Genomic DNA, 13741 nt, shown 5'->3' on the forward strand with positions numbered 1-13741 from the left:
ATATACTGCATAGTATAACCAAGAAACACACAGTACATGTTAGAGGACTGCTATATATTACATGGAATAATCAAGGTAATGTACATGTTCGATAACTTCTACTGTACATACCAGGGGCGTCGCCAGACATATTTCACTGGGGCACGTGCCCCACTGTTGATCTGCAGTGCCCCAGTAAAAATTTCACCAATAAAAAAAGAACGCTTCAGAGTTTTAAGTCTACATAACATAGACTTCTTAAAAGACCTAACCTCGATCCTGACCTCATGGTAAACTACCGACCGGTGTCTCACCTTCCCTTTATTTCAAAAATCCTCGAAAAAATTGTTGCGGAGCAGTTAAATGAACACTTAGCGTCTAACAATCTATGTGAAACCTTTCAATCCGGTTTCAGGGCAAATCACTCCACGGAGACAGCCCTCGCAAAAATGACTAATGATCTATTGCTAACGATGGATTCTGATGCGTCATCTACGTTGCTGCTCCTCGATCTTAGCGCTGCTTTCGATACTGTCGATCATAATATTTTATTAGAACGTATCAAAACACGAATTGGTATGTCAGACTTAGCCCTGTCTTGGTTTAACTCTTATCTTACTGATAGGATGCAGTGTGTCTCCCATAACAATGTGACCTCGGACTACGTTAAGGTAACGTGTGGAGTTCCCCAGGGTTCGGTCCTTGGCCCTGCACTCTTCAGCATCTACATGCTGCCGCTAGGTGACATCATACGCAAATATGGTGTTAGCTTTCACTGTTATGCTGATGACACCCAACTCAACATGCCCCTAAAGCTGACCAACATGCCGGATTGTAGTCAGCTGGAGGCGTGTCTTAATGAAATTAAACAATGGATGTCCGCTAACTTTTTGCAACTCAACGCCAAAAAAACGGAAATGCTGATTATCGGTCCTGCTAGACACCGAACTCTATTTAATAATACAACTCTAACATTTGACAACCAAACAATTAAACAAGGCGACACGGTAAAGAATCTGGGTATTATCTTCGACCCAACTCTCTCCTTTGAGGCACACATTAAAAGCGTTACTAAAACGGCCTTCTTTCATCTCCGCAATATCGCTAAAATTCGCTCCATTCTGTCCACTAAAGACGCTGAGATCATTATCCATGCGTTTGTTACGTCTCGCCTCGACTACTGTAACGTATTATTTTCGGGTCTCCCCATGTCTAGCATTAAAAGATTACAGTTGGTACAAAATGCGGCTGCTAGACTTTTGACAAGAACAAGAAAGTTTGATCACATTACGCCTGTACTGGCTCACCTGCACTGGCTTCCTGTGCACTTAAGATGTGACTTTAAGGTTTTACTACTTACGTATAAAATACTACACGGTCTAGCTCCATCCTATCTTGCCGATTGTATTGTACCATATGTCCCGGCAAGAAATCTGCGTTCAAAGGACTCCGGCTTATTAGTGATCCCCAAAGCCCAAAAAAAGTCTGCGGGCTGTAGAGCTTTTTCATTTCGGGCTCCAGTACTCTGGAATGCCCTCCCGGTAACAGTTCGAGATGCCACCTCAGTAGAAGCATTTAAGTCTCACCTTAAAACTCATTTGTATACTCTAGCCTTTAAATAGACTCCCTTTTTAGACCAGTTGATCTGCCGTTTCTCTTCTTTTTCTTCTATGTCCCACTCTCCTTTGTGGAGGGAGTCCGGTCCGATCCGGTGTCCATGTACTGCTCGCCTGTGTATCGGCTGGGGACATCTCTGCGCTGCTGATCAGCCTCCGCTTGGGATGGTTTCCTACTGGCTCCGCTGTGAACGGGACTCTCGCTGCTGTGTTGGATCCGCTTTGGACTGGACTCTCGCGACTGTGTTGGATCCATTATGGATTGATCTTTCACAGTATCATGTTCTCATATGTTCTCATAGTCATCAGTATCATCAGTATCACAGTATCATGTTCTCATAGTCATCATTGTCACCGACGTCCCACTGGGTCATTATTGTCACCGATGTCCCACTGGGTGTGAGTTTTCCTTGCCCTTATGTGGGCCTACTGAGGATGTCGTAGTGGTTTGTGCAGCCCTTTGAGACACTAGTGATTTAGGGCTATATAAGTAAACATTGATTGATTGATTGACAACATAATCTGATATGATTTCATAGTTTAAAGCACTATTTATGTATTTTTTACGATAAATAAGTGCTAAAAATGTTTTTGCTTGCGCGCTTTCCACGCTCACATGAATTACTTGTGCCCCAGTACAGTATTCGGTCTAGTGACGCCCCTGGTACATACTACATAGCATAATAAAATAATGTACATGTTTAACTTATATTTACTCCATAGTATAAGCAAGCAATGTAATTGTTTGATAAGAACTGCTATGTACTGCATAGTATGACCGAGTAATGTAAATGTTCGGTAACTGCTATATACTGCATAGTATAATCAAGTAATGCACATGTTAAACTGCTATTTACTACATAGTAAGTAATGTACCTGTTTGATAAGAACTGCTATACAGTTGTGATCAAAATTATTCAACCCCCACACAATTTTGGTGTTTTAGCCAGTAGGACATTTATTCCGTATTTTGTTTATAGTCATATCAAATAAAGATGCATTAAATAGACAAATGCAACTTGAATTACAACAGTATATTTTGTAACATACCAAACAGTGTCATTTCTCTTAATATCTCATTGACAAAATTATTCAACCCCTTGAAGATCATAACTCTTAAGAACAGAATTTGAATAAGGTCTTTTCAATCAGGTGTTAAAAACACCTGTAGATGTGATTAGAACCATAACGAGCAACAATTGAACTGATTGGAAAAGACTGTGACGCTCAGCTTCTTGTAGATGGTCAATAGTGTATTTGCAACATGGTGAAGTCCAGGGAGTGGTCAAAGAAGTCAAGAGAGGAGGTAATTTCTCTTCATAAGAAAGGATATGGATATAAGAAAATAGCAAAGACATTACACATTCCAAGAGACACAGTTGGGAGCATAATTCGCAAGTTTGAAGCTAAAGGTACAGTGAAAACACTACCTGGGCGTGGTAGAAAGAGGATGCTGTGTGCAACTGCTGTCCGGTATTTGAAGCGTACAGTGGTGAAAACCCCCTGGGTAACAGCTGAGGAACTACAACAGGACATTGCAGAGGGGGGAATGCAGGTTTCGTCCCAGACAATAAGGCGCGCACTACGAGATGAAGGCCTCCATGCCAGGACTCCCAGGCGCACCCCACTCGGTTTAGCTCGGTTGGCAGAGCGGCCGTGCCAGCAACTTGAGGGTTGCAGGTTCGATTCCCGCTTCTGCCATCCTAGTCACTGCCGTTGTGTCCTTGGGCAAGACACTTTACCCACCTGCTCCCAGTGCCACCCACACTGGTTTGAATGTAACTTAGATATTGGGTTTCACTATGTAAAGCGCTTTGAGTCACTAGAGAAAAAGCGCTATATAAATATAATTCACTTCACTTCTGACTACCAGGCACAAGAAAATAGACTCCTGTATGCCAAAAATCATCTGGACAAACCCCAAAGGTTTTGGGAAACTGTTCTATGGAGTGATGAGACAAAAGTGGAACTCTTTGGGCCTATGAATCAACGTTATGTCTGGAGGAGAAAAAATGAAGCTTACAAAGAGAAGAACACCTTGCCTACTGTTAAGCATGGTGGGGGTTCAATCATGCTCTGGGGCTGTTTCTCTGCCTCAGGTACCGGGAATCTCCAGCGCGTTCAAGGCATTATGAATTCTATTTCCCACCAGGATATATTAGCTGCAAATGTCATGAAGTCAGTGACAAAGCTGAGGCTTGGGAGACGTTGGACCTTCCAACAGGACAACGATCCCAAGCATACCTCCAAATCAACATCAGAGTGGTTGCAGAAGAAGGGCTGGAAGACTCTGGAGTGGCCGTCACAGTCGCCAGACCTAAATCCTATAGAAAACCTGTGGTGGGACTTGAAGAAGGCAGTTGCAGCACGCAAGCCCAAGAATATGAATGAACTGGAGGCATTTGCCCAAGAGGAATGGGCTAAAATACCTGTAGATCGTTGCAAGAAGCTTGTGTCCGGTTATGTATGACGTTTGAAGGATGTAATTACTGCCAAAGGGTGTTCTACTAAGTACTAAAGATTCATGTAACTAGGGGGTTGAATCATTTTGTCAATGAGATATTAAGAAAAATGTCTCACATCAATAAGTTGATGTGAGACAGTAGTAGTTCCCCAAATTGGTCTGTGATCAAAAAAGAAATAGTCCATCAAAGTTTGCATGCAATTATCCAAAAACACAGGAGTAGCAACATTAACATAAGAAAGCTCCTCTGTCTGGCACGACTTTAAAGATTTTATTAAATATAAATTATCATAACTAGTAAAATACACTCGTTAATGTGTTGACTTAGTTCCTCCCATTTTTTATCCTCAACCGACAAACCAAGAAAAAAACAACTGTTTAAGTTTTTTTCAGCCTGTTAATAAAGCTTTTAAAATTATATAAATAGATTTTTTTATATGGCACGCACTCTGTTAACAGATTTATAATTATCTTACATGATTTGAAATGCTATTTTTCAACCATTTTTAAGAGCTTTATTTTAAGACAAGTAGTGAACGTGCATTTTATTGTCACGCCTGGCGCTCATTGGCAGGCTCAAGGAGTCACATTTGACTGTTAAAACATAAATGAAAAAGCCTATTTTGCATTTGAAACAGTTTGATTAAGCTCTTGTTGACTATCTGCAATATACAGCTAAAAGGGGCAAAAAAGCTTTTTGCTGGTTTGAAACTAAAGACTCACAAACAAAACACAGTTGAGTGACTTTTTATCTTCATTTCATCTGCATTATTATACAGTCACACATGGAATCAGTCCAACTTGATGCAGCTCGCACACAAACACTCATTAAATTATTAAAAAGTTTAAGCATTGCGTGAGATGCAAATGTCTGATGAAAACAATAGCAAACCGTTTTCTCCTGAATCAGGTATCTGCTGCCTAAAATTAAAAAAGATATCAATTTATGCTCAAAATAATATAAATAATAAGTTGAGGAATTACTTGTTCTGTTGGGGCTCCACCAGTACTAGAGAAGAATATCCTGTGTTGCAGTTTTTTTTTTTGTTTTCATCAACCTTCAATGCTTCAATTGGTTGTATGACAATATTTCCGCCATGATGATTAGAACTCAAACGACAAGTCGAATTTGAGCACAATAAGATCATCTAAAGCATTGGACATCACTCAAGTCTTTTAGGAGGTGGAGGCTCAGCATCACTGTCAGCTTGTTTGGTGCCACCTGATGTTGGGTAACGGTGCAGCATTAGAGTTGATCTGGCCAAACTGGTGAAGCAGCAACTGCGCATGAGGGATGGAAGAGGTATGCGCTCGCATTGCAGTGACATAAACCTTGTAATTATCTGGCTTTGAGGACAAACGGTGACGGACAGTTCATTCTTTGATCTAGGAAAAAGAAAGGATATTAAATACATCAATTGCAATCGGAAAAAAAACGACCATGTTCTTTGCATAAAAAACTGCGACCTAAGTCAGTGCAGCCTGTCCCTAGAATATTCCATCAAGTACAGAGGTGTAAAAACATTTTGAATTGGGGGCTGTATTGGGCTAAAGGCCAAATATGAACACAAAAACAAAAAACACAATTTAATGACAACTAAAAAAAAATGTTTGCTGTGTGTTGGGGTCTTGCCAGATTTTGTATTTTGTAGAAATACAGAATTTGTATTCTTGTTTTAGAAGCACTTGCATTCAGAGAAATAGCAGTATTATGTTTAGATACCAGTTTCACGCATCAACAGCACAAAATGTTAATTGTTAAGCTCATGTTTTGATTGTCAAAGATGTTTGGTAATATATATTCTGTGATATTTCCACTTGAATAAATGTGTCTGATATTATATAGTACGACAAAGCAGAGAACTATTGCATGACATCATACGATATGTGTAGCCATGTGTTACCTCAGTGACTACGCCTGCAGCGATGGTGGAGCCCACATAGCGGAGCATGAAGCGACCTAGCTCCTTGTAGTCTTTGTAGAGCTCCAGTGCTACCGGCCTCTGCGTCTGGATCTCCACAATGGCGTTCATACCTTTACCCAAACACCTGGACGCACAAAATCATATTTTCCTAGAGGATCAAATCCTGAATCAAATTGCAGAAGTACAATCACTCACTTTGGTTTCTTCTTGAGGACCTCGCCGCTGCTCTTATGTAGAACGCTGATCAGTTTTGTAATAGTGGCCGGTTCACTGACCGTTCCATAATGTAACAATACCTGTAAACGCACAATCAAAAAACACAGTATAGCTTGGTGCGAGTTCAGCGCATCCGAAAAGTATTAACTTTTTTTTACTTTTTGTTATGTTACAGCCTTATTCCAAAATGGAATACATTCATTTTGTCCTCAAAATTCTATGGACAATACTTCATTATGACAATGTGAAAATATTTTTTGTTTTAATTTTGATGCAATGATGCATGTAGTTTCCTTAAAAAGGCTAAACTAATGTGTATATATAAAGTGGTGTTGTCCCGATACCAATAACTTGGTACCAGTACCAAAATGTATTTCAACACTTTACGATACTTTTTTATAAATAAAGGGTACCACAAAAAATTGCATTATTGGCTTTATTTTAACAAAAAATCTGAAAGTACATTAAACATATGTTTCTTATTGCAAGTTTGTCCTAAAAAAATAGTGAACATACAAGACAACTTGTCTTTTATTAGTAAATAAGCAACCAAAGGCTCCTCATTTAGCTGCTGACACACACAGTAACATATCGTGTCATTTTCCATTCTATTATGTTGTCAAAATTATTAAGGAAAAGTGGTAGAAAATGTATTATTATAATTGTTCATTTACTGTTAATATCTGTTTATTTTCTCTATTAACATGTTCTATCTACACTTCTGTTAAAATGTAATAATCACTTATTCTTCTGTTGATTGGACTTTTTAGAGGCGGTATTGTACCAAATATGATTCATTAGTATCGCGGCGCTATACTAATACCGGTATACCGTACAACCCTAGTATAAAGAGTATTGTTGGCGGGTTATGGATGGCTATTTAGAGGGTTGTGTGGGCGAAATAGAGGGACTACGTTGTTAAACTTTTTATGTATTTATTTACTATTTAGACTGCATACAAAAAGAAAAACATGAGTTAATGTCTTTTATAGGGATTGCGAAGGACAGACCGCAAATCCTGTCAAATTGTTGCATATTACCAGTATGACTGATCTGATACGATGGTGTTCCTCCAGTGAAATCAATCACCAGAAATAGCCAAAGGTATTAGGAGCGGGATATTCAAAATGACTGACTGAATTTATAATGTTTAAACAGTTTTTTACATAATTTACGGATGGTTTAATGGTCTTTTTTTTCTCTGCACATCGCGCAATCAAGCAAACCACTTCAAACCACTGCAGTTTCCCTAAAAAAGACCAAAGTACAGTTTAAAGCAGCGAAAAGATCCACAAATACGCAAAGGAGCAGCTGTCAAACCGTAAATTGAATAGTAGAGGAAAGCCACACAATAACCAAGGAACATTGAACGGAATACTTGTTGCAGTTTATTACTAAAAAGACAATAACTGATTGCCATGCAGAGGTGACTGTTTTGGTGCTGCATTTTATCCAACTACAACTCTATCTACAGTAGGTTACCGCCCCAAAAAGGATGCCAAAAAGTGGTTATTTTTGTCTGTCAACTTACCGGGAAGCCTTTCGTGATGGGAATCTCAAAATTGAAGAGCAACAGGCGCGCTCTGAATCGGGTGCACACTCGAATGGGCTCCTTGGGATTGCAGAATACACAACCCACACTGTCAGGATGTAAGGTGATGCCATTAAACATGGGCACATAAACACGGTCATCGCCAAAGAAGTTCAGGCTTACTTGATCTTGATGATGTCCATGCCAGTGACCGTGAGGCTGACGTGATCTCCAGCTGCCGCCCAATCTAAGGGAGCGTCATGTAGAGTGATTCCTAAAGATGGAAAGAGATGAAAGTCACTGAGCAACCACCAGATGGCATTGTTTATTCCTAGACAGCCAAGAATCACCACTACTTTGGTCTTTGTTTACAACATTTCATGATTATCCCAAGAAATGTCTTTTTGCTATCTAACAGCAAACATACCTTTGACAATGCACGTCTCATTGGGGGGCATAGCCAGCAGCTTGTCTCCGGTCTGAATATAGCCAGCCTCAATCTTGCCTGTGATGCAGAATCCCGAGCCCTGGTCTGGGGACATGAATACTGAGGTGAGACGAGAGAAAAGAGGTGAGGTGGACCTGTTACTTTACCTTTGAATACGTCTGAGACACATAATCTGAAAGGTTTGTCCACACAGCGCTGAGGAGCCCGGAAGGCATCTTATAGGAAGGGGAGAAAAGAGTCAAGTTTGATTATTTGCTGCAATTGGATAATTAATCTGTATTCATAATTTACACAAACATGTGACCCTACAGGTGCAACACAGCACTGGCTTATTTATGGTTTTATTTCAAACTAATTGAACCATCTCATCACATTACCAATCTGTTCCAGCAGGCTGAGGCCAGAATACCAAGAGGTGAGCTCAGAAACTGAACTTCTGACAATGAGGTTCTCTCCTGAGAGGCCACTGGTGGGGATGAAGAAAACATCAGAGTCCTGAGAGGGAAAAATTTAACAATATATGAACCAATCAATACGAAGATCAACCTACATATTTGGAAAAGTATGTAGTTCAAACTAACAACATGCATTATAAATATAATAGCACCAAAGAAGGGTACCATTAATGGCAAAGAGGTATATGATTATAGACATAAAAAACAGAAATGGGACTGACGGCAAATTACGAAGGTTCATCAATATATATGAGCAGTACAATGAAGTTAAATTACCAATTACAGACATAAATACATTTTTCATTTTAATTCATCGCTACTCTGACTTGATATTTCTCTAGCAACCCATTCCTTGTCTTTTAGTTGTCTTCAAACGTTAAGCAGCTTTACTCTATACGAGTTGCGCTACACAGCTTGAGTACTTTGTGTTTCAGCTTTTTATGACCGTCGCATTTGTCTATTTTTAGTCATTGACAGGTTTTGCGTCATTAAAGACTTCTCTACAGTACAATTGTAAAAATAGTTGAGGAAATCCGTGCCCCGTTATCTGCGCATTGTTTCTTTCTCATCTTGCGCAAGTCAAAAAGGCAATCTAATATTGATATTGAAAAACACATTAAGAACTTTGAAGTCAACCAGCCTAGTGAAACTGCTCGTATCCACTGTGCGCTTAACATGCTTTTAAACCTGTTGACATGTCCACTCATTTACAAACCTTGAAGCCTGCTTGCTTGAGAAAATGTCCAAGCTTCGATGTGATTTCCTGGAAACGTTCCTGCTGCCAATTAACCTGTGGGCACACAGTTCCCATGGTTTAGGCTCAGTAGTGGTGCCAACAAACAGCATACCACTTATTAAAACCTATAAACAAGGAAACATTAGGTATGCGTCACAGAGGAAAAGTTAAATGCTTTTTAAAGTGCTAGGGTGCATTTTGGCATTATATCATCAATGGGAGGGACAAACAAGTAGCAGCATGCAAGCAGCCGGACCGGCTAGCAGAACAAAAAAGAAAAGGGGGTGTGGTTTCACTCAGTGTCTTTTCATTTCTCGACATTATAATCTAATTCAGGTTAGGAGTTATGACCTGGTCCATCTTGTTGACTGCCACCGCCAGCTGAGTAACACCGAGCGAGCGCACCAACAGGGCGTGCTCTCTGGTCTGGCCGCCCGCCTCAAAGCCCGCCTCGAATTCTCCCCGGCTGGCGTCCACCACCAGCACGGCCACCTCTGCCTAAGAAGAAACAAAGTTTTATATTCAACCCTCCAGCATCTATATGAGCATATAGCAATGAGCATTTCAATTTATTAAGGATTGCCCCTTGAGATGCAGCATCTTGGTTTTGAGGGGTTCCTCAGCCTTAAGTAGGTGAGAACCTTGCATAAGCCCTTTTTGGGTTTCTTTTCTCACCTGTACTTAATTCTTACTACGTATTTATCATTACTCATTTCTTGTCTCTGTATTTTTTTTACAATATTACCTTTTGTACTGTTTATATTGTGCGAATAAATAAAAAAGTACAAAAATAGGGTTGAAGATTACAACATATTCTCGCTGAACATTTTACATTTTTTTCTCATGCATTCCAATTAGATAAAAGCACAATTGTGAGTAAGGCTAATAAGATCCACAGGATATGAACCAAATCTGTTCCTACAACGCATTGTAAATATCAGGAATCATACGTTTCATCATCTCACACTGTAACCAGACAACATAATATACAATACTAATAAGAAATTATATTAAAGATTCCTTAATTTAATCTGTTATACATTGCAACCAAAACATTAGGAAATTTGCTGCTTTGTCATCCCCACATGCAGCTACACAATAATAGTTAAAGATATGCAAATTATAAAAAAATTACCTAATGCCATAAGTAATATTAATCCTTCAAGTTTGTGTAACATAATTAAGTGCAAAAGGTTCACAAAGTGTGTATGTGTTCCTTGTACTGTACTGCACTCAACCCTGAGAGAAATGTGTGTCTACAGATCAAAAATGTAATTATAATTAATTCAAGGCGTCGTAGAGAAACGTATCAACACAGGACGTCGTAAACTGAGAACCACCTCTACTAAAAAAATGTGTAAAGTGAAAAAAGGTTTGATTAATATTGATACAGTATGACAACTATTGTTAAATGGATGGGAATTGATAAGATTCTTCCTGATCCGATTCCACTTTTGATTCTGTTTAACGATTCGGTTCCTCAACTGTTCTCTTATCGATTCTTATTTGAAAAAAAAGAGGAAAAAAAGGTGGATTAGCCTCAAATTTGTTGAGTTTGGAGGTAACATGACCTTACAAAGCCTAAACCGAGGTCAAATACGTAGCATTGAAGAATTATTTTTATTTTTAAATGTAATAAGTACCGTATTTTTTGGAGTATAAGTTGCTCCGGAGTATAAATCGCACCTGCCGAAAATGCACAATAAAGACGGAAAAAAACATATATAAGTCGCACTGGAGTATAAGCCGCATTTTGGGGGAAACGTATTTGATAAAAGCCAACACCAAGAATAGACATTTGAAAGGCAATTTAGAATAAATAAAGAATAGCGAACAACAGGCTGAATAAGTGTACGTTATATGACGCATAAAAAACCAACTGAGAAGGTGCCTGGTTTGTTAACATAACGTATTATGGTAAGAGTCATTTAAATAACTATAACATAGAGAACATGCTATACGTTTACCAAACAATCTGTCACTCTTAATTGCTAAATCCGATGAAATCTTATACGTTTAGACTCTTACGTGAATGAGCTAAAAAATGTTATTTGATATTTTACGGTAATGTGTTAATAATTTCACACATAAGTCGCTCGTGAGTATAAGTCGCACCGGCCAAACTATGAAAAAAACTGTGACTGATAGTCCGAAAAATACGGTAAATATTCTTCTGTAGAATTTACCAAATAATTCATGTGGAAATTACACAAGAATGTAACATTTGGTAACATGTGACATTAACTTATTACATAATTTTGAAGATTGTGGCTTACAGTTTATGAAAACTTTGAATTGAAAATCTCCGACAATGTGGGGTTTCAAAAAGTATAAGCCAAGATCAAAATGATAAAAAAAATTTGACATGCCTCACTTTGCATGTAATGAGTTAATATCACATTTTAGTTTCACATTTTAAGTTCATTCACATTGCTGACATGAATGGACTTGTACGCAATATTCAATTTTTTTTTGTTTCACCTGTATAATATGATGACTGAGAGAAAATCCGGTGGGGGGAAAACATGCAACATTTCTCTCACTACAATTGAACATTCACCCATCAAAAATTAGGAGTGTCTACTGTAGCAAATACATGCAAGCTTTTGACCACACACGTAGTCTTTGCTCGGAGACATAGGTCTAGCGACAGACGTGAACTGAGACGAGTACTGCCCGTCTCAGTGCCAGTCAGAATTGGTTTCTCGTCATGCTCATCTAAATGAGAAGGCATTAATTTAAATTTTACAAATAGCGCTAACATAATAGGAGGTGAGTTAGTACCCGTTTTATTCAGATAACGTGCTTGTGTTACTGCTGCCTGAGATGAGATTGGAGCGGTTCAAAAACGCGAATTTCATTTATAATTGTTAGATGCCATGTGTTCAAATAATTCAGCATGTTGTTCGCATCTCCTCCTCTTGATAAAATCGCAGCCCTATAATTATAACAAGGAGCGTTGTTGCAATCTTGTCTTGTAAAATATTTGTTCAGACCAAGCACCGCCATTTTGCGATCTGACGTCACTACGCTCGTTGCTTAATTACATCATCTGCGTTCAGAAGAACCGTTAAGAAAATCACTTGACAAAATGGTAAGCAATTTCAAGGAATGAATAAAATTTGAACCGGTTCTGAACAAAAAACGTTTTTTGATTCATATCTCTACAGGTCTCTGTTGTACTTAAAAAAATATATAAATAAATATTTAGAATATAACAGGTAATGAAAAAAACATTGACACATGCATTTTGGTGTAAGTCTGGGTAATGGATGGCATGGATCAAAGAAAAACTTTTCTGGTAAAAATCAGGATAAAAGTGCAGATCCAGAACATTGTTCAAATTCAAAGAAGATTTTCCAAAAAGGTACCACAATCCCATTTATTTGTTGACAGAATTGCACAATTAATAACTGTCTTCTCTGAAACTTTGTAGTCATTGGCTGACAAGGAATCCCTTAACTTTTTTGGTGATTTGTCTAGGTTTTGGTGACTGTTAAGTGGTTACTAATTGGGAGATTTATTTTGTACATCTTAGCTAATAACTTATAAATGTTGATGACAAAATACTCCTTAACCTTAACCAAAATTAGGATTGTTCAGCGGCATTCTAGTTTTGGACATGTTCTTCAGTCAGAACATGACGGTAAGGATAGTCATACGGTGAAAAGAGAAATGACAAAATATGCTGTCAAAGCACACCCATGCTGAAGAAACAGCAACACCCAAAACCACAACGTAAACTGGGGTGTGGCCTACTGAGGCTACCTGGGCAGCTCCTGTGATCATGTTGGGGATGAAGTCTTTGTGTCCCGGTGCATCCATCAGCGTCACCACCTTGGAGTTGGTCTCAAACTTGGTCATGCCGACGTCCATCGTCACGCCTCTGCAGTCACACAGAGCTTTCGTTGTAATAATATGACAATACTAAAATGTAATAAATGCATAAATCTATAGTGTTTGTCTTACCTGTCCCTCTCCTCGCCAGTTTCATCCAGAACCCAAGCATAGGCAAAAGATGCCTTGCCCGCTTTCTTGGACTCGGTTTCATACTTGTGCATGGTGCGCTTGTTGACATTGCCCAGCAGATACAGCAGGTGGCCCATTAGCGTGCTCTTCCCTGCGTCCACATGACCTACAAGATAAGCGAAAAAATCTTGTTAGTACAGCAGACACAGCGAAAGCTTGGGGGTGGGTGGAGGATGTTAAAGAGAAACTGAGAAAGATGGAGAAGAGGAAGACTGCGAGCGGCACGATAAAGCAGGTAGAAGGAAAAGGGGGGGGGATAGAAGATAAGATACACTGCCAAAAGGAAGCCACATGTGTTTGCACAAGGGGACGGGGGCCAGACAAATGTATTGATGCAGGTTT

General features: G+C 39.1%; 1 protein-coding gene across 2 annotated transcripts in view; it reads right to left on the reverse strand.

The window, feature by feature from the left end:
• Window positions 1–4790: 4790 nt before the first annotated feature.
• Window positions 4791–13741, reverse strand: part of hbs1l (HBS1-like translational GTPase) — a 35591-nt gene continuing 26640 nt past the window's right edge. Inside the window, exons 7-18 of one of the 2 annotated variants that reach the window (XM_061900686.1) lie at window positions 13340–13505; window positions 13139–13256; window positions 9722–9868; window positions 9350–9424; window positions 8557–8674; window positions 8326–8394; window positions 8159–8263; window positions 7915–8005; window positions 7732–7840; window positions 6180–6280; window positions 5964–6108; window positions 4791–5445 (exon numbers count right to left, since the gene is read on the reverse strand). In XM_061900686.1, the coding sequence (XP_061756670.1) occupies window positions 5434–5445; window positions 5964–6108; window positions 6180–6280; window positions 7732–7840; window positions 7915–8005; window positions 8159–8263; window positions 8326–8394; window positions 8557–8674; window positions 9350–9424; window positions 9722–9868; window positions 13139–13256; window positions 13340–13505 (1256 nt within the window). In that variant the 3' untranslated portion in view covers window positions 4791–5433. Of the gene's footprint in view, window positions 5446–5963; window positions 6109–6179; window positions 6281–7731; window positions 7841–7914; window positions 8006–8158; window positions 8264–8325; window positions 8395–8556; window positions 8675–9349; window positions 9425–9721; window positions 9869–13138; window positions 13257–13339; window positions 13506–13741 lie in introns of those variants that run through there. The other variant, XM_061900687.1, reaches the window with a different exon arrangement.

Source organism: Nerophis ophidion, linkage group LG05 (genome assembly GCF_033978795.1).
Source record: "Nerophis ophidion isolate RoL-2023_Sa linkage group LG05, RoL_Noph_v1.0, whole genome shotgun sequence".
NCBI lineage: Eukaryota > Metazoa > Chordata > Actinopteri > Syngnathiformes > Syngnathidae > Nerophis > Nerophis ophidion.